This window comes from Cibotium barometz, chromosome 36, assembly GCF_041138505.1.
Source record: "Cibotium barometz isolate CiBa-2024 chromosome 36, ASM4113850v1, whole genome shotgun sequence".
Lineage (NCBI taxonomy): Eukaryota > Viridiplantae > Streptophyta > Polypodiopsida > Cyatheales > Cibotiaceae > Cibotium > Cibotium barometz.
The window spans coordinates 29,608,550-29,633,879 of NC_141081.1; the positions used below are offsets into that span (position 1 = coordinate 29,608,550).

Here is a 25,330-nt window from a genome sequence, read left to right on the forward strand (position 1 = left end):
CTGTGAAGAAGGTGAAGAAGTGCAGAGCCCTCTAAAGGGCAAGGACTGGTGTATTTGCTCTATTGAATGATGAGAAAAAGACTTACTTTCCGTAGGTCCACCTTGCCTATAAATCTGCAGCCTGTAGTACTTGACTTTTGACCTTCAAAGACCTAGACAAGCCTATGCTTTTATAGTTCCCTTTTATGCTGGTCGGAGGGCTGAAAGGGGGTCGGCCCATTTATTATTGCTCCACAACCTGTTTATTCAGCCAAACGTGGCACCTTTTCATATGTGTGGCCGCCCAAGTGCTGGCCGCCTGTGGTATGGCTGCCCATGGACTGGCCGACTGAGCTACAGCCCCTTTGGCTGGCCACCTTGCTGCCCAAGCTTGGTAGGGCTGGGAAACTGCATGCCCAGCCCTTTATGGGCTGTTTGGGCTTGGCAATAGGTCCCAGGCAGAGCCCGGCACACCTCTACATCATTCCAGAGGGTGACTCACAGTATGGACTGGCATTGCTCCATGTGTGGGACTTGCACATCTGACCAAGACCATGTACGAGACTTGTACACCTGACCCTAGACGCTTAGAGTGGAACCCTAGCTAACACGTCCCACACTAAGGCTCACAAGGGACTAGTTACCACTCCGGGTCCTGCACCTACTCTGCAGATATGTCCACATGGCATCCAAGTGCAGGATGCATGTGACATCCCCTTCTTCTTGACTTGACGAAAGCTCCAAAGCCTCCAAGTAGTCTGTCGTCAATAATGTTCGAAGAAATTCTTGTCAAGCCACACCGCTTCATGTGTACCTCGGTCTTGAAACTTTGTGAGGAACTTTCTTTCTTTTCGGCTAGAGCCGTGCTTGAAACGATGCAAGAGGATATGTTCTAGAACCATAACTTCAACTTCGTCCACTATGTCTGGTTCTTGTTCATCGTGGACATTGGAAAGAGGAGGTCCAATATAAGGCTTCAACCAACTAACATAGAACATATCCTGCATGGTCCAATTGGGAGGTAGCTTTAGCTTCATAGAAACCTTGTTGATCTTCTTTAGAATGGGAAAGGGTCCGAAGCTCCGAAACGATAACTTTGGGCATTACTTCCTCCCATGTTTCAACCTTTGCTTCATGATCTTGAGATATACGCAGGAAGATCACATCTCTCCTGTCCTTGTTGCACAGTATAGGCCTCCTACACTTTAGCCAACCTGTCTTTCACAGACTCCAAAATCTCCTGGCATGACTCTGTCAACCTGTTAGCTTCAAACAGTGAGGACGACATCCTGGTCCCTGGTCAAAAATGACTAAAATGGTCTTCCAAACGCTACCTCATATGGAGTCCTACCAATAGCTAAAGAAAACGAGTCATTCAACGCAACTTGAACTAAAGGCAAAAAATGTTCCCACTTACCTTGCTGATCGTGAACATAACACTTTAGCACGTCGAACGCCAATTGATTGTAAATCTCTGTCTGGCCGTCCGTATGCGGGTGAAATGCACTGGAAAAATTTGACTTAGCTCCAAAGTTATCAAATAACGCCATGAATCCAGGAATACAAAGTTGTGGTGTCGAATTTATCACCATACTTACTAAAATTCACCCTTTCATGAAGGTGAGTCGAAGAAGTGGCAAGTATTGTCCTTGCATCAAGAGCTGCAAGATATCGCTCGTGCTCCACATGTCGTCGTTCTTCCTCCTGTGCGGCAACGATGGCTGCAACCTGTGTTTGAAGCTCTACCTCCCATACTTGCAAATCATGTAATGCATGTGACTGTCGTATTTAACTCCTCAAGGGAAATAGCCAAAGCACAAATCTGGGAAGGAGTCTGGGACGGAACTTCAGTGATCACTAGTGGAGGAAAGAGGGGAGGAATGGGTGTCGAGGTGTCTTGAAGAGGTATCCTTTTCTTTAAGGCCTATATAGAAGCCATACACGCCCGCAGTTGCTCCCTGTTGTGCTATGATGTGCATAATTCTTAGAACATGGCGTTTGTATCACCACTAGTGAGTTGGCTTCTGGAAGTAGTCTCGCTGTCGAAGAAACAGTTTCTACAGGGGTCTGGTGTTCTCTCTCGTCGCCAAAATTCACCATAGTGAAAGTGGTCAAGTTTTTCCCTAACCACAATAATACCATCCACTATGTGTGTGGGAAACGTTTCCGGTCACTTCCGCAAGCTAAAACCAACTATCCTTCGAGGGACAAGAATCACACCAGTATAGGAGAGCGACCGACATCTGAAAACCAACCACACAAGCGAGAAAAAAAATCCTTCTTTTTTTCTTGGCTCAATTTCTTCACCAAAAGGCAAAGTTTTGATACCGCTATAACATGTGGAAGCTTCCAAACATGATTATACTTTGATAATGAATATTCAGCACCTTGGTTCCTAACGATTGCACAATGTAGTGGAGATTAGAGAGCATGAGAGAGAGAGAGAGAGAGAGAGAGAGAGAGAGAAGAAGAAGAACAACAACAACAACAACAACAAAGACAAGGTACACCTGATTGGGTCCCAAATACCCTCTAAAGGGACCCCACCAAGGACTGGTGTATTTGCTTTATTGAATGATGAGAAAAAGACTAACTTTCTGTAGGTCCACCGTGGCTGTAAATCTGTAGCCTGTAGTCGAAACAGAATAACTTTAGAGGCAAGCAAGTTTTCCCTGACTACACTGAAAAGCAAGCCATTTTCCTCTGTAGTACATGACTCAACCTTCGAGTTCACCTTGCTTGGGTTCTCCCATGGCTGTCCTGGCCCTTGGATACCTTCAGTACCTTGTGAATATGAGATGGTAAAGACCTAGACAAGCCTACGCTTTTATAATTCTCTTTTATGCTGGTCGGTGGGCTGAAACGGGGTCGGCCTGTTTATTATTGCTCCATGACCTGTTTATTCAGCCAAACCTAGCACCTTTTTATATGTGTGGCCACCCGAGTGCTGGTATGGCTAGCCGATTGCTGTACAGACGCTCTAAAGGCTGGCCGACTTGCTGCCCAAGCTTGGTAGGACTGGCCGACTCCAAGCCCAACCCATTCTTGCAACCTTTTGGGGTGGGGGTGGCCCACAAGGCTGCCCCTTCACCTACCACCCAACATACCCCGCAGTACGGATTGGCACTGCTCCATGTCGAGACTTGCACACCTAACCAAGACCATGTACGGGACTTGTACACCTGACCCTGGATGCTTAGAGTGGAACCCTGGCTAACTCGACTCCTGGACTAAGGCTCACAAGGGACTAGTTACCACTCCAGGTCCTGCACTTGTTGTACAAATATGTCCACGTGGCATCCAAGTACAGAATGCACACGCGACACATAGAACAGCTCAAGAAGATCAAGAAAATCAAAAGAATCAAGAAGATCAAGAAGGGAATCTTGAGGTGCAAGATGATGCTAAGTTGGGGACATTTGCAATGACAAGTCTGCCGGCTACATTTTAGTTTTGGGAGAACAACAAACAGAAGCAAAAATGGAATAATTCAGCATTTTAAGCAGCAAATTGTGCTACAAAGCTGTGTTGAAAACACAAGCACACCCTTCACTTGGAAAGGAGGAAGGCCAAAACAGAGTGAAGAAATCAAGGAAAAGATGGCTGCAACAGACATAATTTTCAAAACAGTGCAGTTTTAGACCTGGAGTTTGAGAAAACTTCATCGCTGAAAGTTCTCATCATAGAAGTCTGCCAACATTGTCGGGACTTGAGGCAACTCCGAGGCTCGAGAGCTTAAGGCATTTCGTGTGCTTAAAGACCATCAACTTGAAAAGACATCGGCCTTGGAGTCATGGAGCCAACTCGGGATCATTGGCCTCAGACAAAAAGACCAACTTGGAAAGTCACCAACCTCGGGAGTCATGGAGGAAATCTAAACAGCTCGGGAGGTAGTGTCAGGTATTCGGAGTCTGTGTGTGTGTATCCTTCATATACATATACCCCTGTTTGTGTACCCGCTTGTGTCCGTGTGTAACTTGGAAAGTCACCAACCTCGGGAGTCATGGAGGAAATCTAAACAGCTCGGGAGGTAGTGTCAGGTATTCGGAGTCTGTGTGTGTGTATCCTTCATATACATATACCCCTGTTTGTGTACCCGCTTGTGTCCGTGTGTGAACAGCCCTTATATGTGTGAAACACTTGTGTGTGTTAAGTGCATGTGAACCACCTCTTGTAGCAGTTTACGTGTGTGTGATGAGCAGTGATGTCATTGGCCCTTGCCATGTGTCATTGCCCCAGTGTGTGTTGTGTCAAAAGATAAGGAGTTTTAACCATCAATAATCAAGGTATCTTTGAGTGGTGCATGTCTCACTTCACTTTGATACCTCTCTCACTCTCTCCACTCTCTCTTTACTGCACTCATCCCCGTGCATCAGTTTAAGCCTCCATAGCTGCTGCACTACTTACCCTAACTAGCCAAATTTGGTATTAGTCACACTCGATCCTGCTGCCTGCCTAAGCACCGCCGCCCCAAAGCCGCCCACCACCATTAGTGCTGGGTGCACCCACAGCCGCCCATTTTCCTGACAGCACTAGTGCCGAGTGCTCCACCGCCGCTGCTCTACTACCTCACCGCCACTCCTCGGCCTTCAGTGGTCACCTAGCTCCTGGCCTGTCACCACAACAGCTCCACCAGTTCATGTACGCATGCTCAGCCCGCCTCACTGCCATTGTTCCACCCGTTCGTTACCGCCCGGTGGTGGTCTTTCACTTTGATACCTGAAACCGGCCTCTGATAGAAACCAGAGTGCGGTGGACTAGCAGTCACCCGTCCACTTGTAGTCTAGATGTGAAAACAAAATAGATTGGAGCTAGAGTGCCCAAATCTGAAAACAAAGCGACACCTGTTGGCCCCAAAGCTTGGCGCCCCTTGCGGTATTTCTTTATTCAATTTCAAAAGTATGAAAGGCTGAGTACAACAAAATCAGCCAAGAGATTACACCTGTATGTCCAATCTGACAGCCCACAATACCTCTTAGCACAGAGGATTCACACACACATATCTGTGTCTCAAAACAACACACTGTGCCTCCCTCTCATCAGCCAAGACCACTAAGCAGGGCAACCATGAGCATACATCTGGCATATCTCAAGCACATGATTCAACATCTCAGCTCATACATACATTCACTGTTCAACCTCTGTCTCCACCCTTTTCAATCTGCCATACCCCTCCTCTCACAAGGGGCCAGATAGCTTAAATCTGCAAGACATAAAGCAATAGAAAGAGACATAGATGAACAGATGCAGAGCTTACCAAAATCAGCTCGTGGATCTGCACCGGAGGAAGTAACGATACCAATCTGTACTTGCAGACACTTGTTTCAACAACCCTGCTTCACCCGTGTGAGTGTACTCGTCTGCACCTTCCTCTCAGCATCCACTTCAATGCTGTACCTAACTGTTCAGACCATAAAAGCTGCACAGAACCAATCCGTACTACCCCTACACACGTGTCAGAATCTGTCCGTACAGAACTGTACGGCCAGTTCTGTTGTCGCCTGAGTGAACTGGTGCGCCTGCTCCCAGCTGTACCCGACTGTACCTGCACAGTCCAACGCCGACTGCTCCAGATCTGTCCGTACACTGTACTGCAGTCATACAGTATTGTACGGCTTGTACCAGGAACAACAGCCACCTGCAACAACCGCCTGTAACAGCCACAATACAGACTCCTAACGGCGCTGCCTGTACCTGCAGACGTACTGATGTGTACGGACGCTGTACGGCCTCTTCCAGCACACAGTAATCAGCAGCAAGCCCTCTCTGCAGCAGTTGAATAGTCCCTCTTGCTTTCCACGCTTCCTCTTGCACGTATGCTCCACGTTTTTCCAAAAGAAAGAGAGAGAGAGAGAAGAGAGAGAGAGAGGCATGCACTCCAAAAGTGGAGTTGCCCTCTCCCCATATTAACCCTAGGGCCCCAACTTTAATAAATATTAAAGTTCCCTAGGGGCCACTAAGGAAAAGGGGCAACCTTCAATAAAACATTAAAATATTAATGTTCTAGTTCCCCCTTCACACCTAGGGATGTCCACACATCATTAACTCTGTCCGGGCACCCCTCATGTGAATCATTCAATATTTTGACTCAGCAACCACCATGCCCACACTTGTGCTGTTCCATTTTCACAGGGCCATGACATACCCCCCTCTTGAAAAATGGCAAGCGTCCTCGATTGCATTCTGGTGATACAGCAAAATATCCAAAGTGAAATATACAATATGGCAAGATCAGCGTCCCAATCTCTCTAAGCCATGCACATGTATCAACATTCACTGCAAACCAATGGCGTAGTAATAGTCCAAGTTGTATACCACTGTGAACCATACATATCCACAAAATTCCATGTGACTAGTACACATATATCATAGAAGTCCCATAAACAGATGTACTGTCAGCATCAGTACTTTCGGGTGAGATAAAAAACTGCACCAAGCGACCTCTAGATGTCATCTGAGCCTGTCTGTATCAAGGGAGTGGAGGTGCTACCCCCCTCTTGAGCATCAGGTAATGCTCCAGACCCCTGCTCTGCTGAACCTGAATGAGCCACAACAAGAGTCGGCTCTAACTCAAAGGCATCGAGATAAAGCTGCAAAACCTGAGGTGAATCTGTTAAGTCACCTTCCTCCATCCACTTCACATCCATCGGTGAATAGTTCTTGAACTTCACAACATAGCGACGGGAAACTTTACCTCGTACCTTTCTTTCCTTATGTGCCAATATCTGCTCTGGAATAAGAACCTCATCAAGTTCCTCAACTTCCGGCTGAGCCTCATCTGATACATCCTCAGGCACATCCTCACGGAAAGGTCTAAGGAGACTCACGTGAAAAGCATTGTGAATCCTCCAGTGATCTGGTAGCTTCAAACGATAGGCTACCTCACCAATCTTTTCCAATACCTGAAAAGGCCCATAATAACGCATGCTCAACTTAGGGAATAAGCGCTCTTTACCCTTCATCTTCTTGAGTCTAGCCTTTTCAAAGTGTAAAAGAACCCAATCACCCAATGCAAACTCTAAATCACGTCTGTGACGGTTTGCGGCTTTCTTTTGCTTCTGCTGAGTTTTCTGGAGTGCCAACTTAACTCTCCGATAAGCTTCATCCATGTTTTCCACATACTGATCAGCCTCAAAAATCTTATCCTTTGTGTGCAAAATGGGTGGTACCTTCTTCCCCCCTTCCACAATCTCAAAGGGCGCTTTGCCTGTTGAGGTATGGACAGTGTTGTTATATGCATACTCCACCAAAGGAAGATACTTTTCCCATTGTTGCTTGTGCTCTGATACATAACACTTAAGAAGATCCAACACTGTAGAGTTAGCCTCTTCTGACTGACCATCTGTTTGTGGATGAAATGACGATGAAAACTTGAGAGTTGTACCCATGTTGTCAAACAACCCTCTCCAGAACAAACTCGTCATCCGTGGATCACAGTCACTAATGATAGACGTAGGCAAGCCATGATACTTGAAGATGTTCGCCCATGAACAACTTCACCATATGATCCACTTTGATCGTCTTACGCACGAAAATGAAATAAGCCTGCTTACTGAACCTGCATATGATAGTCCAAATGCCATCATTGCCCGTTTGTGTCCATGGAAGATCAAATATAAAATCCATGGCAATGCTCTCCCAAGGTCTATCTGGAATAAATAACCCTGGTGTCTTTTGACGATCAAACTTTACCTTCTGACATACGATGCATTGCCTCACAAAGGCATCAACATCTCTTCTCAAGGTTGGCCAATAAAAGAAAGTCTCCACTGCTTTTACCGTGGCGTCAATACCTCTATGACCTGCATACGGTGGAGCATGACTTTCAATCATAACCTTGAGGCGCAATGGCCTGGTAACACACAGTCTGCCATGCATCAATAAAAATCCATCTCTGAGAGTATAGTGCTCATGCCGCTGACCCTCAGTCATCTGATCATACAACTTTTCAAAGTCCTCATCACGGGCATACTGCTCTTTCATTTCATCAAGCTCATGATGATAAGCAAGTGTGAAACTGCAGAGACCTGTGGCTTGCGTGACAAAGCATCTGCCACTACATTCTTTTTGCCTTCCACATGCACAATCTGGAAGTGAAACATTGACAAGCGGAGCTGTGCCCGAACGCCCCCCGGCCGACGCCCGCGGAGCCGTGCCCGAACGCTCCCCGGCCGGCCCCCCGGAGCCGTGCCCGAACACCCCGCGGAGCCGTGCCCACGCCCCCCCCCCCCCCCCCCCGACCGGCCCCCCGCGGAGCCGTGCCCGAACGCCCCCCGGCCGGCCCCCCGGAGCCGTGCCGCCCGAACGCCCCCCGGAGCCGTGCCCGGCCGGCCCCCGCGGAGCCGTGCCCTCACGCCCCCCGGCCGGCCCCCCGGAGCCGTGCCCTCACGCCCCGCGGCCGGCCCCCGCGGTGCTGGATCCATACGGGCTCCATGCTCAGACACAATATGCCCCAAGAAATGTATCTCTGGCAAAAAGAACTCACTCTTCTTGCCATTAACAACCAACCTATGGTTTCTGAGTTCTGCAAACACAATGGCCAAATGCCTTCTATGCTCTTCCTCCGTTCGTGAATGCACAATCATATCATCAAAGAAAGTGCCCACAAATGCTCTATGAGGCCTGGAAATCCAGTCCATCATTCTGTTAAATGTGGCAGGTGCATTTGTCAAACCAAAGGGCATAACCAAAAACTCATACAACCCAAACGTGGTTCGGAATGCTGTCTTATGCACATCCTCGGGTCTAATACGTATCTGATGACTAAAAACTGTGGAGCCCTGTAAGCGGTCCAAAATGTCATCGATCCTCGGTATGGGGAATCGATTCTTGATGGTGTTCTTGTTCAGCACCCTGTAATCAATACACATGCGCCAAGAACCATCCTTCTTTTGCACTAAGAGTACAGGTGAGCAAAAGGGTGATGAGCTAGGCTGTATCAACCCTTTATTCAAAAGCTCTTGCACCTGACTCATAATCTCCTCCTATTGGGGTGCACTAACACGGTACGACGGTCTATTCGGTGGGGTACTACCAGGAATTAGATCAATGGCATGATCTTCTGGCCTCTCAGGAGGAAGTTCTCCTAGCAGTGACTCGGAAAAACAATCTTGAAACCCACATAAGAAATCAGTCCTGTCCTTATCTAACATAGACAAATTAGACTTAGACTCATCATCTTGTGCATCCTTTACATAAATCAAGTACGCGGAAAGATGCTTTTTCATTACTGATGAAATCGCCGAAGCGGATACAATAGGAACAGATTCCCCTTTGAGTTTTACATCCAGTACATGTTCTTTCCCTCTATGAGTCAGAGTGATTTCCCTATTGTAGGTGTCCACCACCGCATGTACTCTATGGCACCATGGCATACCCAACAAAACATCACAGCCATCCAGTGGCATGATGAAAAACTCTTCGTTGTCCACATAACCCTGCAAATGAAGCCGGAGCTTCCCAATGATAGGAGTAACGGGTTCTGCATACCCTGGACAAGCCATGTTAGCCTCATGTAACGGCCCCATCTCCTCTGCGCGAATCCCCAATCGGGCAGCCAAATCTGGTGAAATGAAGTTGGCTCTAGCACCTGTGTCAAAGAATATCAAGGCATTCTGATCTCTTACTTTGCCCCATGCCCTGCACAACTCTGTCTCTTCACCACCTGGCTGTTCCCCCACAAGATCAGGAACTAACCCTGCAGAAGGCTTTGGTTTCTTTGACTTGGGCTCTCCTTTATTGTCAAAGTCCTTTTGGGACTTTCTCTTGGGACAATTAAATGACATATGTCCCTCTTCTGTACAGTAAAAACATTTCCGAGCATCTCTCAAAGCCTGTCTTTCCTCAGTAGTCCTCTTGGGCATTGGCAACTTCTTATACTTCGTCTCTGAAGACCCTTTAGCATCACGAGAAGCATGCCCAGATTTTTCAGCTTTCTTGCTCATGTTCTTACTTCCTTTAAACCCAGATGATCCTCTAGTGAGTAACGCATTAGCTGTCATAGCATTTTCAATCATCTGTGACATGTTCATTACTCTTGTCTTGATACAATAATCTCGCACCTCTTTGGGCAGCCCACAACAATACTTCTCTACCTGCTCAGACAAGGGCACTGCACGGTAAGAAGTCACTGGGAGTAAAGCTTCCCAAAACTTCTTGTTATAGTCTTCCAAATTCTCACACTTTGAAGCATCCAATTTATGCCATGCAGTCATAACATCCACCTCAAATGTAGATGTGAGCCATACGGAAGAGAAAACCTGTTTAAATTGTACCCAAGTAGTGGGTGCTATGCCCTGCAAAAGAAGAGTAGACCACCACTGCAACGCATTGCCCTTGAGAAAAGTGGCAGCTTTCCTCACCTTAGAGGACTCTGTGTAATTCCCACCAGAAAAAGCAGCATCAAACTGCTGTAAAAAGGTGAGTGCTTTTAGTTTATCTTTGGCCCCACTGAATGTGTCAAACTTCAGTGCAGCTCCCCCTTCCTTGTAATCCTTCGCCTTTCCCATAGGCGTTAGATTATCATATGGAAGTGGCTTTGCTGCCCCCAACATTCATGCCCATCATTGGGTCCCATCATTGGGTCAACATTACCCATTCCCACACCTGGCATACCATACATTCCAGCCATGTTTCCAAACATTCTATTATGCATACCTGGCTGCATGCCACCATACATATTGCCTTGCATTCCAGGTTGCAAGCCCCCAAACATATTTCCTTGCATACCGGACTCCATACCACCATACATATTCCCCTGCATACCAGGCTGAAAATTGGCTCCAAAAGGCCCTGGCATACCCATGCCTCCCTGAGGGTAACCCCCAGTCATGGATTGGAACACCGAGCCACCACCAAAATAACCTGGATGCATATTCTGCTGAGGAATTGATGGCTGTCCAAAAGAAGGAACTCTGTGAGTTTGCTCCATAAGCATGCTGCATGTTCGGAAACTGGCCAAAACATGGATCCTGTGGGATGGCACCACTATGACCCTGAGGAAGGTTCTTAGATCGCACCTTCTTCTTCTTCTTTTCGGGCTCTGTGCGGGATCTCATAAATTCAGCAAACCTCTCACTTTGTGTGAGCTGCATAAATACATCCATAACACCAGCCAAACGATCTTTAAACCGAGCATCATCATCCTCTTTACCAAGTACATCTTCTGGCTGTGTTACATCCTCATATTGCTCAACATCTGCAGCCTGTTCTCCTGCTTGAATATCCTCAGATACATCTCTCTCAGGAGAGGTCTCTTGCTCTTCCTCTTCATGATAGAAGTACTCATCCTCTGTATCAGACATGTTTGCTGAATTTTTCAGCGATGACTTTTCTCGAGGCAACCACGAGCTCACCCCCTTCAGAAAGTTGATGATTGGTCCCGGCAACGGAACCTTGAAACCGGCCTCTGATAGAAACCAGAGTGCGGTGGACTAGCAGTCACCCGTCCACTTGTAGTCTAGTTAGTGCTGGGCGCACCCACAGCCGCCCATTTTCCTGACAGCACTAGTGCCGAGTGCTTCACCGCCGCTGCTCCACTACCTCGCCACCACTCCTCGGCCTTCAGTGGTCACCTAGCTCCTGGCCTGCCACAACAGCTCCACCAGTTCATGTACGCATGCTAAGCCCGCCTCACTGCCATTGTTCCACCCGTTTGTTACCGCCCAGCGGTCGCCTCCATTTGGCCTGCTCCGTCCAACTCATGTGGTCATACTAGTGCACATCGCAACACCGTTGTTATCTCAGCCCTGTATGCCATCGTAGCGGAAGCCCCCCCCCGCCTCTCAGCCATTCAACTGGCTCTGTGAACTTCGCTGCCAACAGCCAGTGCTATTTGTCAGTGTTTCTTGGGGGAGCTTGTTCAATGCCTGCCAGCTACCTCTGTGCCTCTTAATGCTGCCCAGCAACGGCTCTTCCCAGCTGCCCGACTGTCAAGGCTCTGCCTACCATAGTCACAAGGAATGGGCATTTTTAGACTCGGGAATGTTGGGGATGGCAGCATCAGGAATGGCCATTCTCAGTCTCTTCTGTCCCCGTTCCCCATCTCCGTTTCTCATCCCATGTGACTATGCTGCCTACATCTTCTTGGCCTCGTCTATGGCGCCTCTTACACTGTTTTGACATCGCCCCTTTGCCTCTGCAGAGCTTAGCACACTCCTACATGTGTAAGGCCTGATTGCTCCTACACCTACACGACCTGCTGATGGATTATGCAGAGCCATCCCAACCGTTGCTGGCACTTTCAAAGTCTCAGTTGTTTCCTTCTTCATCTTCATCAAGCTTGGGGCCCAAGGAGCAGTAGCATAGAAACACCACTGAAAGAGACCAGTCTTCATCAACAAACCCTCAAGGAAGTCATTAAATGTCCAAAAAAAATCCCTTTTTGTGTTTATCTGTGAGTCATTGTTTCTCTGCCCGGGGGTCCCCCGAAATCTGAGCGAAATAATCCATGGGTGTGTTCTTGCCTTTACATATTTGTATCACCTTCACTTATAAAAGGCTTCATATTTTCTCTTATCCTTGTTAGGAGTTGGTTGGGGGGGGGGGGGGGGGGGGGGGGGGGGACGAAGGTTAGGTAAAGAGTCTCTCTCTTCTCCTTCTGTCTACTTCTCTATGTCATGAGCATGTGATTAGCGTTAGCCTTTATTGCTTTGCGTTAATCATCATTAAGCACGCTTCCGCATAGTAGGCATGTTACAAGACAGTTCCTCACAAAGTTTCAGGACCAAGGGACCCACGAAGCGGTATGGCTTGACAAAGAGTTCTTCGATGACTATCCGGCTTTATTGACGAACTATTTGGAGGCTATGCAGCTTCCGTCAGGTCAAGCAAAAGGGGATGTCACATGCATCCCACACTTGAATGCCATGTAGACATATCTGAACAAGAAGGTGCAGGACCTAGAGTGGAAACTAGTCCCATGTGAGCCTAGTCCGGGACGAGTCAGCCAAGGTTCCACTCTATGCGTCGAAGGTCAACTAAGCATTGTCCTGCACATCAAGCAATGCTAGTCCGCGCTGTGAGTCTCCCTCTGGAATGATGTCAAATGTTCTATGTATCTGGTTTGCAACCGGATGCTAGACCTCTGTGTAGGCATGTAGGTTTTGCATGTAGAGATGGGGCCAGCCCATAGGGCTACCCCAAGACTAGACCAACCTCTTAGTGTGGGCATGGGGGAGGTGTAGAACCACCCCCAAGGGGCCAGGAGGTCCCCGGCACCATGACTTGGGCTGGAAGGGGCTGTCGGCCAGCCCTATGGCCACTAGACAGCCAGCCGACTGGCCCCAAGCCCTACAGGAGCTGTCGGCCAGGTGTGGGACAGCCCACACAGGCTGCCTAGCAGCCAAACAGCCCATGCGCAGGTATACACAGCCGCAAATTGGTGGCTGGACAGAAGCGAACGGAGGGCAGCAGCCCACAATGTGAAACGTTGAAAATATAAGCATTAAATGCTGATTCAGCAAGTCATGGAGAACTTTTCTACTGGCCGACTGAGTGCTTTTGGGAGTATATATTCGTCATGAAAGCTTGCTGAATTCTGAGCATTGAAGTTACGGATTCGACCCCAAAGCTTCGGCATGTTACGCTGACTAGCATTTCCTCCCTATCTGCTAAGAAATCTCTAGCTGCATCAATCTAAATACCCTCAAGTCCAACTGTTACTAGAGATCTAGGTTGGTATCCATACATCAGCATAAACAGACTGTAACCAGTAGGCGCATGCTTAGCATTATTATAGGCAAACTCGACCATCGGGATGTCCTTCTCCCAATCTAATGGTCTCTGGGAGATGTATGTACAAAGCATATCCTCCAAAACCTGATTCACTCTCTCTGCTTGCTCCCATCAAACTGAGGATGATTGGAGGAACTCATACTCAACATAGTCTCCAATCTTTGGTAAACTAGCTCGTAGAAATGTCCATAAAACTTATCACTGACTATATCAAAAGGCAGTCCATACAACCTCAAAAGTTGCTCAACAAATTGTTGTGCCAATCTAGTTGCCTTCACTGTCACTTTTGTATGTAAAAATCGTGTCATCTTCATCAATCTGTCTAGTATCTACACCACCTAGATAAGATCATGCCCTCTGCTAGTCCATGGCAAACCTACAATTAAGTCCAGTGGAAATACGCTCCCATTTACCTCCTAGGATCTCAAGAAAATGTAACATACCTCTGGCCCTAAGGCATTCTGTAAACGAAAGGGCAACTGTACACGGAAAAATCTTATCAATCGTGAAATCTGAAAATACACATAAGCATGCCAGATAAAACAAGATGACAAATCTGCACAGTACACCACACTAGGGGCCAGAAGATGGGCTGACCACTCCCCCCCCTTATGGTTAGATTACCAAAAAGGAGTCTGCTTCCAATCCAACTTTGCAGGTGCCCAGGGTTCACCACTAGCTGCACCTGTTTCTTCCAATACAATATGAAAACAAGAAGACAAAAAATAGACGAGCTCCTGTGGCACGGGTGAGCGTAGCCTCGCCAGTGGTTGCAGGAGTACAGGCCGATGTGCCTGCGGGGCCGTCCGTAGAGGCAGCTTCGTCGTTATTGAAAGACTTGAAGCCGCCTAGTTATTGGTGGCAAGGAGAAGGAGAGAAACAAGGACTCGGTCAACATGTTTCTAGTGACGTGGTCAGACTTGTATGCATTGCGACAACAGCCTAGCTGGGTGCAGCCCGTAGAGGCTAGCCTCTCATTAACTGGCAAAGCGTACAAGTGGTGGAGGAGTTTAACAACTCGTCCTGCCACTTGGACAGAGTTTGAAACGATGTTTCGAAAAGAGTTTTTGCCTGTTAATGAGGTGGAGAGAAGCTGGGAGTTATGAGACAAGTGCTCGATGGAGAACAAATCCCTGACTCAGTACATCTCAGACTATAGGGAGATAGTACTCAAGCTAAAGGGGATCGATGAATTCCAGACATTGCGAGGCTTTAAAAGAGGCCTCAAAGATGATTACCTTGAGTACGTAGAGCCCTTACAGCCTAAAGACTTAGCAGAGGCAATTGAGTATGCACAGATATTTGATGACATCAAGCGTTGTAGTGCGTGTGGTGGTTCGAGCAGGGCCGAGGGTAGTGAGAAGAGGAGGTCAGGCCTTAAAAGAAAAGGGTTCCGCAGTGATAAGCAGGGGGATAGGATGGACTAGGGAGGACAAGGTGTTCATTGGTCTAAACTGAATTTGCTGATAATTCTCAGCACAAGTGAGCATTCCCGGCATCAAGCACATGCAAGACAACTATGGACAGCCCATAGCACTCCCACATCAGCCCGGGACAACTCAACATCGTTTTCTTCTTCCTGCCTGGCTCATAGAGCAAGTCGACCAGTCCTCAAAGGCTATTTTTACCACTCAACCAACCCTCAGTAGCCTCAGAAGAAATCGACCAGCAGCTATACACAAGCCTACAAGCCCCCGGTCAGAAGGAAAATTGTCCAGCCTCTCTTCAAGCGGTAAATCAGCCGGCCCCCAGTGGAGAACATGCAGAAGGGGTCGGCCAGCACCTCCCATGCACCTGTTAGGTTTTTGTCACGATAGAAGGCTGTAAACATCCTGTAGAAGCAATCGACCAGCTCCCATGCATCAGAAAAAGCAGGTGCCTCCCCAGAACTGGAGTTTTCTCCCATAATAGGGCTTTCCTGTTGAAAATAGCCCACACCTGTGCTTTTCTGGTCCAAAAGGGGCTGCCTACTTGAAAGAGGCCCAAATAATGTCCAGTGCCCAGTTTTTGGCCACCAGGTGTATTAAATAAGTCCTGCTCAATGTGTACTCACTTATAAGTTGTCCGATCACTTATAAGTGAGTCTGAACCTGCACCAATAATTATTAGCATGTGAACTCATAAAGCTGTGAATTGAGTTTTTGGGGATACTTACCACCTGCAAAACACATGTAGAGCACGTGTCAATCCCAAATAGGTGTGCACATACACGTCCACAGGGTGCCCAAGCTTCCCCGGCCCCATGGACAACGCAGGCAAAAATCTCAAGCATTGTCCAAGCAAACAATACAAGTCATTCAAAGATAAAATCAAAGTCATGCACACACGAGTGCAGCTAGACTGGAAGAAACACCCATCTGCTCAGTTGTATTCGATAAAATGTCCAGGGCTCGTGATCCTTCCGGAACCTTCCCAGAACATAAATACAAAAGATCTCCAAGATAGCTAGTCCCAGAGAATTTCATCATGTCAGGCTCCATGAGCCATACATGTACACCATGTTAGGCCCCACAAGCCACACATGTACTATCATGTCAAGCTACACCAGCCATACATGTACTATCATGTCAGGCTCCATATGTGACACACACACCATGTCAAGCTACACCAGCCACACATGTATGTCATGTCAAGCTCCACATGCCACACATGAACAATAGAAAAATAGAAGCTGTAAGGAATTTTGTGACATTCCCCCCGGCTTCTCAGCAGTTGACCGCAACTGAAAAGCTTTCAAGTAGGCCTTCAGAAGCTCCGGACAATCCATAAAATAATCCTCGATCCATTTTGCATCCATAGCCGAATAGTTTTTAAACTTCACAAGATACCTATACACTAGCTTGCCACATGCATGCTTGCGCTCTTTATGAAAAACTATCTGCTCCGGTCGCAATACCTCCTCAAGTTCATCGACTTCTGGTGGATCTTCCAAAACTGGTTCCATAGGAGGTGATCCCACATAAGGCCTCAGCAAACTGGCATGAAAGGCATTGGGTATTTTCCAGTGATCATGCAATACCAATCTATATGCCATTTCATTTATTTTCTGCAAGATTTGGAATGGCCCGTAATACCTGTTTGAAAGCTTAGGAAACCAGCCTTCTTTACCTGGCCGCTTCCGAGAACGTGCTTTCTCAAACTTAAGTAATACCCAATCACCTTCCTCGAAAACCACCTCTCGCCTATGTTTGTCAGTTGCCTTTTTCTACTTAGCTTGAGATCTTTCTATGGCTGTCCGAACCTGTGCAAATGCAATATCCAAATCACGAACATACTCATCGGATACAAAAGATTTCATCTTTTGTTCGTAAGATAGGTGGAAGCACCACCCTGCCATAGACTATCTCAAATGGAGCCTTATTAGATGAAGAATGCACTATGTTATTGTATGCAAACTCAACCAATGGCAAATACTTTTCCCAATCTGACTTCTGCTCAGATACATAACAATTGAGCAACTCAAGCACAACTGAATTTGCACTTTCACTCTGACCATCAATTTGAGGATGATCAGCTGATGAAAAACTCAGCTTTGTGTCCATATTATCAAACAATGCCCGCCAAAATAAACTGGTAGTCCGAGGATCTCTATCTCCCACAATAGACTTGGGCATGCCATGATGTTTTAAAATCTGAGCTAAGAACAACTTTGCCATGTGCTTTGGCTTGATTGTTTTCCTCACAGGAATAAAGTGTGCCTGTTTACTAAAACGATCCATAATAGTCCATATAGCATCATTTCCATGTGCCGATTTTGGTAAATCCATAATGAAATCCATATCAATGCTTTCCCATGGTTCCTGTGGAATGGGTAAGGGTTGAAGCAAACCAAGAGGCTTGTATCTGTCAAACTTGACTTTCTGACACACTATGCACTCTCGCACATAAGCTTCAATATCCCTGCGTAGAGCTGGCCTGTCTAGTAGCCAGAATACCACCATGACCAACATATGGCGGAGCATGACACTCTTCCATAACCTTTTGGTGTAATTCACACACTACATAAATACGATTTTGCATCATCAAAAACCCATCTCTAATCGAATAAGATGTGACAGCAATACCATGATTTATATCAGCCCAAACAAGGAGACAATATGCCCTAAATAGTGAATTTCTGACAAGAAGAATTCACTCCTCCCCATTGATGAAAAGTTTATGTTTCATTAACTCTTTAAAAACGATGACAAGATGCTCTTTATGTTCAGCCTCACTCTTTGAAAAAATGGACAACGCAGACAGAAATCTCAAGCATTGTCCAGACAAACAATACAAGTCATTCAAAGATAAAATCAAAGTCATGCACACACATGAGTGCAGCTAGACCGGAAGAAACACCCATCTGCTCAATTGTATCCGATAAAATATCCAGGGCTCATGATCCTTCCGGAACCGTCCCAAAACATAAATACAAAAGACCTCCAAGATAACTAGTCCCAGAGAATTTCATCCTATCACGCTCCATGAGCCATACATGTATACCATGTCAGGCCCACAAGCCACACATGTACTATCATGTCAGGCTACACCAGCCATACATGTACTGTCATGTCAGGCTCCATATGCCACACAGACACACCATGTCAGGCTACACTAACCATACATGTATGTCATGTCAGGCTCCACATGCCACACATGAACAGTAGAAAAATAGAAGCTGTAAGGAATTTTGTGACACATTCAACCTTTTATTCACTTGACATCGACGACACTTAACCACATAGTCATGAACATACACCTTCATTTTAGGCCACTAACATGTCTGTTTTACTAAATTATAGATTCGTTGTAACATTGGATGACCCGTTGTAAAAGCGTCGTGACATTCATTCAATTTCCTTTTCCTAATCTCAACGTTTTCAGGTACACAAACCTTCTCATTCCGGAATAACAATCCATTCTAGATTACATTCATACAAGATCCTTTTCCTAATCTCAATGTTATCCAGTACACAAACCTTCTCATTCCGGAATAACAATCCATTCCGGATAAGGAACCAACCACCTACCACACTCACGGATAGCATGACTCATGAGTCTTTCTAAATTATGGAGCTCCCTGCTTGAACCTATTGCCAACACCGACCAAAATGACTGTTGGTCTCACATAGTCCTCTTAGAGAGTTGTAGAAACACTATGGTCTCGCCAAAGTCCACAATAATCTAAGTGGTAACCATTTGTTGTTGAAAAGAAGACAATTCGTCGACTAGTCATACTCCAAAGGCATAATTTCTCAAGTGCCATGATGGGTTTTTTAGTGTCAAGCGATCGAACTGCAACAGAATTGAGCAATTGAAGTCATGGATCGAACGATTGTTAAAGTACAATCGGAGATGAAGCTTGATAAGGCTTTTCGAGCTCTCAAGCTTAAGGTGAAGGAAGCACCTTAATTGGCCTTACCAAATCCTAACACCATTTGTGGTTGTGATGGATGCTAGTAATTTCATGATAGACGCGGCATTGTTCCAAGATGGCTGACCTATAGCATTTGAAAGGAAGAAGCTTGACGATACCCATGTCACATGACACACTTAGGAGAAAGAGCTGTATGCGGTTATACACTCTTTGAAAACTTGGCAACATTATCTTTATGGAACCAAATTTCTTGTGCTTTGAGTTTAGAGGGAGGAAGGCATGGTAGGCTGAGTTTATGCAAGATTTTGATATGGAAATAAAGTATCAGAAGGGTAGCCTAAATAGAGTGTCGGATGCCTCGAGTAGAATTGGGGAGGTGAAGTCTTTTAGTATCACCGAGATCAGGGTTGACGTTTTGCTTCATTACCCATTTCATGTCAAATGTTTGAGTTTACGTCTGTGTTCTTTCACTTTTGTGCATAATGACTCTTAATAATGTTATGTCTCACTCTATTGCTCAAGCACATTTCATTTAGTTCCATGTTTAATTCCATCTTCTGTACAGATGTATGATGTGCACATAGTCAGAGAATCGTGCAAGTTTGGTAGCAAAACAAATAACTTACCATGAATCAAACTGGTCAGTGTAGACACAGTCAACTCTGCCATTACTTTTTCCTTTACTGACATGTCTGCTAAATAGAGAAGATTTCTCAATGCCCAAACTGCATTCAACCGTAGCATTGGATCCATTGAGCGGACCAGCTGAATAAGCTGACTTACACCTCCACATTGAAAAAATACTGATTTATGAGGGGTAAAGTCAAGTACAACATTACTGGCTGCACTTAAAGCCGCAACCTGAATTACGTCATATATAAACCAGTCACTTTGAAAGTCAAAACAGTGAAATGGTATGTGTGCTGAAAGAACTTGGAAACTGACCTGAACCACAGGATAAGGGTCATCCAGCAGCTTGAAAAGAGGAAACACAAGCCGCTCATCAGATAAGCCTGTTCGAAGGTTCTGTTTTCAAAAATCAAATCAGTAAAAGGACGACAAAAAGGGTGCCAACTGCACACACTAAGATTGAAAATAAGACAGCCCTAACCTTTACAGATCTGGATATACTCTTAATACAGGTACATGCTGCAACTCTCACATCCTCAGATGGATGGGACAAAGCAGATACGATTGCAGCTTGTGCCTGTTGAAAGAACAAAGCAATAATTGGGTTACCCGCCCCAGTATAATTACCTTCCTGCCATGCGTTCCCAGCAGAAAACTTGTCACCGATAACTATGATAGTCTAATATTGTGAAGCCATGCTCTTTAACACTACCATAAAGAAGAGCAAATATCTGCCCATTAATTGACTGAACTTCTTGCAGAATTAGGTAGAAAAATACATCTTAAGTTTGCTTTAATAAACTGAATTCAAATGAAGGATTAGACTTCTTGATCATTGTTCATGAAGAGCATTGTTAGAAAGTGGAAAGCACCGTAAGATGGCCAAAGGTAGCATACATTCTTCCCAGATTCCTGATCTAGCAGTTGTCTCCGGCTATCTTCCAACCGTGAGCAGAGCTCTGCAAGTGCCATTAGTACACCCTCCAGCTGCTTTGTTGGAAGAGAGCCTTTTTGCAACAAAGCACAAAGCTTTACAATAGCATCAAATTTGTAAGCCGCCCTTTGAAGTTCCTCATTGTTAGCAACGATGTCAGATAGCACGGTGGGAGAATCTTCTCCTACTTGCCCCGACTCTTCAAGCAGTTTCACGACAACAGCCAGCATGCTTGCCCGAATTTCCCACTCTTGTGGATAGCAGGAAGGGCACGATCTGCTGACATTTGCCAGGCACATACATGCAAGAAACCGTGTTTTTGGTGCCTTATCTTTGACAAATTTGATGATTGAGGCCAACGCTCTTCCTTGATCCATAGCAACAAGCCTCAGTGAAATTTGGGAATTGTTCTTTACTAGAGCAGCAAGCCCATCAAGAGCAGCTTCTCTCCTCTTTATAGATCCACAGAGAAGGCTTACCAAACTCTGCATACCACCCGCCTCAACAATCGTCTGCTGATGTTCTGGGGTTTCACAACACCTTGCAAGGACATGGGCTGCAACTTCTGCTACATTTTCATTTCCACTATTAAGAAGAGCTAACAGTAGCTCCATCCTTTGCCCCACCAACATATCATTCCTTGGAGCAAGAGTTGACTGAAAGATCATCTTTAAGGTGCGAGCACAGGCCTCAACTACCTGCTGCAGACAGACGAACTTGCATTAGAGATTTTAGGGCAAACTTAATGAATGGAAACGGGTTCTGACTGTCCGTAAAACTCGTAGATGCGTGCAGGTGTCAAAACAAAAAGAGTTATGCCTGAATGGATACAAACTAACAGAACAGTTATACATAAATTTGTTGGAACAACACAAAAATCCACCATTCTTCATCAGAAGACTAAAGAGGTCAAAATTTTCCATAGTCCTGCTTTCATTTTATTTTTTCCTTCACTTCCAAGGACTTACTGACTGTTTAGTTTCCAAGTTAGGTAAACCCAGCAGACTGTTTGTAGCCTGTAAGGTGACAAAATGCCAAAAAACCCAAACAACACTAATCACTCTGCCTATATTTTCATAATGGACTTTTAAGGGAGTTGATGCAGACTCATGCGAATAGATTTACTAAAATGATGTTGCACACAACAGTGTCTAGCTGACAACAAATTGGCAAGGCCAGCTAGTCACTGATTACACATGTTAAGGAAAAACTGCTACCTTGATTTCACAAAGCCTATGATTGCCATACTGACAAAACTTTTGACACGAAAAAAAAAAAGTTGCTTGTTGAGAAACACACAAAAAGCTACCGTGCCACAAAAAAGATCCACGTGTCTGCTTACACCAGATCTTATATTAAAGAAAGTGCAATTTCAGTGGGAGGTCGACATCTCACCATCTCAATGTTAGAATGGATTCTTGCCCTCTACTTCTCATCCCACATAGTGGGTTGGGGTCAACTTAACCCCTCTATATAGGGCAAAATGCCCCTTGGTCTTCCATGGTCCCCCCCACCCCAACATCCCATGAGACCGCCAATAAAGGTGGTGGATTAGGGAAGACCAGGGGGCATTTTGCCCTATACAGAGGGGTTAAGTTGACCCGAACCCACTATGTGGGATAAAAGACTGCCACATGGCAGCGTGAGAAGCGGAGGGCAAGAATCCATTCCAACACCCCCTGGATGCAATGCCCAAAGCCAAGCAACAACGAGAGCCGACCAAGCTCCGATACCATGTGAGAATATATGAATATGAAGCGGAAGTAAAAAGAGATCACACAAGAGAGAGTAGACAGCCAAGAGAGATTCAATACTTTTCAGTTCTTAGCTCAAGTGTTGGATTTCTCTTAGCTGTCTACTCCCTCTTGTGTGATCTCCATTTGCTTCCGCTTCATTTTCACATATTCTCACACTCAAACTCATTGGAGCCTACTTGCAGCATTTTCCATTGGCTTATTCCCACAGCTGTTGCCAACAATCATCCACGTTGGATGAAAACTGAAGTGTACACCTTGGATGGCACATAAAGCACAAGCCAAGCGGGTGAAGAGATAATATCTTGTTTTTGCTCCCTGCAGTGTCCTTGGCAAATTCTGGAGCAGACTCCACCCATTTTATTTTTGTGAAATCGCACAACTAAGCTTTTCTTTTGCCTGACTTGCCTCACCACACCCATGTCCAGGGCCATTGGAAGAAAACCCCATGCCTCGTTAACTTCAACTCACAAAATCATAGATAATCAAAACCATCATGTATAGCATAGACTGCAAGTTATGATATCTACATATATCATCAGCACAGAAGTCTGTGCTGGTTTATTCCCTAACTTCACAGGGACTCTAAGCTTTAGCAAGTGTTCAAAATACAGTTGATTCCAAGGGGACAAGGTATCTGGCATGTCTGTCTTTCTGTTGTTACCATTAGACGTTATTAGAGTTGATGCAAGAGAAGGGGTCCCAAAGCACAAGGAGACTGAGGCCTACCCTTATCGCCTGAGCAGCTCCTACAAGACAAACAGCGAACACACAAACCAACCTAGATATGGTGCTGGCGGCTCACACAACAAAAGCACACTTATCTCTCGAGCAGATCCTGCAAGACAAACACACACAAACCAGCCTAGATATGGTGCCAGCAGCTCACCACCCAACCATAGCTCCGTCCAAAGCACCCCGAGCTATGAGGCTACCCCCTAAGGAGTCATCTTGTCCCAAAGAGCCAGAAAAAACAGAGAAACAAGCTAGATGTAAACAATAGCACTACCAAGGCTGAGCTAGGATGCAAATGGTCATCTCGTCAAGAACACAGGGTCTGGCTGTCTTGAGAGAGAGATATTCTTGCAACAATTGAGAAGCATCAAAATCACTGTAATCCTTGAGCTAGGGCAATTTTAAGAGAAGCAAAAGCAAGTGACTATCCATGGCCAATGCCCCTACATCCAGGTCTATACACTTCAAAGTTTACATCTTAAGAGATCAAACATCAGAGATTTTTAAAGATAAAGACCCTCGACAACTTCCTGTTTGGAGTCAGCCAGTTTCAACCCTCAAATCAGGGAGAACAAGCACGCTCCACACTCCACACACCAAGGCTAATAAAGGGGAATCTTTACCCAAACCTAGAGGCAAAAGTAACAACAGAACAAATGGCTTCTTGCCAGTGAAGCATGTCTCTCTGCCTTCAATGCCAAAGAGAGCTGACTCTGTGGCAATTCAATTGCTAATGCATAAAATGCAACACTTTTCGTATGCTATGTGTTTTTTCAATCTACGTAAAAGCTTAATTCTTTTGTCTGAATCATACATATGTACATGTATATATCTGAGAATGAATGAATGTACGCATGTATGCATAAAAAAGTGTGTGTGTGTGTGTGTGTGTGTGTGTGTTCTTTTATTCAAACATTTACTGTGATTCTTCAACATTCATAAAATTGATTCTTCAAACATTTACTGTGATTCTTCAACATTCATAAAATTGATAGTCTGGAACATTAAAAAGTTTACGTTAGTATACCTTACCTTGTTATCCCCAAAGGAGAGCATTTTAAGAAGGTGGGGGAGGACTCCGCTGTCGAGCACTGCTTTGACACCTGCTTCGTTTCCACATGCGAAACTACCTACTGCTGCAGCAGACTGCACCAACAAAGGCGTTTCCGTGTCACTGGCCAGAATCTCCACCACGCGGGGTACCGCTCCTAGCTTTATGTAAGAAAGCTTCTTGGTTTTATTGCCAATAATCTGATTCTTCACGTCGCGAAGAGCTTTTAACCTAGCTGTGGTATCCAGTGAGCTCAAATTCTCCACCAGATCCTCGGGCTTACCCCATCCTGTAGAAGCCGGCATCTCCACTTGATGTGGAGAGACTAAAGATGAAAGAAAAACGTTTCGATGTAATGAAATAAGATCAAATGAAACTTATCAAGAAAAAATCGATGCAGAGAAATCTTGAGCTTTTCGCTCTGCTGCGTAGACGAGAAGCGCGATCTGGAGAAGCGAAATGCAGGCGCACTTCTTCTGGCTGTGCACAGCTGGTTTGCAGACGGGAGAGAACGCACGGCATCCTTCTGGTCGAAAGAAGACGCGTTAAAAGCCCTAGCTATGGCGATCAGGGCAGCAGACGCAGCAGAAAAACCCTAGCGATGGCAGTCAGTTGGAATACACCAGCAGATGAAAAAAATGGTGATGGCGTCAGTAGAAAACCAAGAAAGCTCGCATATGCGATCTGCACAAACGGGAAGCTTGTTGGAATGTAGCGAGCTTGGCCTGTGGACAGGCTACGGCGTTGGATTCCTTCCGCTGCTGTAATTTGTCTGATGATTCAGGCAAAGCTCTGGAAAATGACAGGATGCCTAAACAGGAACAGAAACGAGCAAGAGAAGGAGAGTCACGACTTATCATCAAAGCCTGCTCTCGTTTTGACCTTAGGGTCAAGAGTTACGCCCCTTGATGAGATGCAGGTCGAATAATTATTCACTTTCTTAAGCCATGTTTAAACCATGCTTTTCGTGGATGCACATCATGCATTAAAAGCATTGCACATTAGTCTTGATGGAATTGTAAACTGGATTATGAGCTATATAGTTGGCTTTGTGGCTCATTTATGAAAAACTTCCGTACTTGGACTCTGAAATTGGGAGAGGGGCATCCCAAAGATCTCAAGTACTCTGAAATTGGGAGAGGGGCATCCCAAAGATC

At 45.8% G+C, this 25,330-nt stretch overlaps 1 protein-coding gene across 18 annotated transcripts in view; it reads right to left on the reverse strand.

Moving 5' to 3' along the window:
* The window catches only part of LOC147617756 (uncharacterized), a 130,705-nt gene extending 105,593 nt beyond the window's left edge, over positions 1–25,112 (reverse strand). For 11 of the 18 annotated variants that reach the window (XM_086776003.1, XM_086776004.1, XM_086775995.1 and 8 more), the window contains exons 1-5: positions 24,155–25,106; positions 20,597–21,334; positions 20,181–20,276; positions 20,015–20,095; positions 19,696–19,930 (exon numbers count right to left, since the gene is read on the reverse strand). In XM_086776003.1, coding sequence (XP_086632129.1) covers positions 19,696–19,930; positions 20,015–20,095; positions 20,181–20,276; positions 20,597–21,334; positions 24,155–24,478 — 1,474 coding nt within the window. In that variant the 5' untranslated portion in view covers positions 24,479–25,106. Of the gene's footprint in view, positions 1–19,695; positions 19,931–20,014; positions 20,096–20,180; positions 20,277–20,596; positions 21,335–24,154 lie in introns of all 18 variants that reach the window. The other 7 variants (XM_086776006.1, XM_086776007.1, XM_086776005.1 and 4 more) reach the window with 2 other exon arrangements.
* Positions 25,113–25,330: the final 218 nt, after the last annotated feature.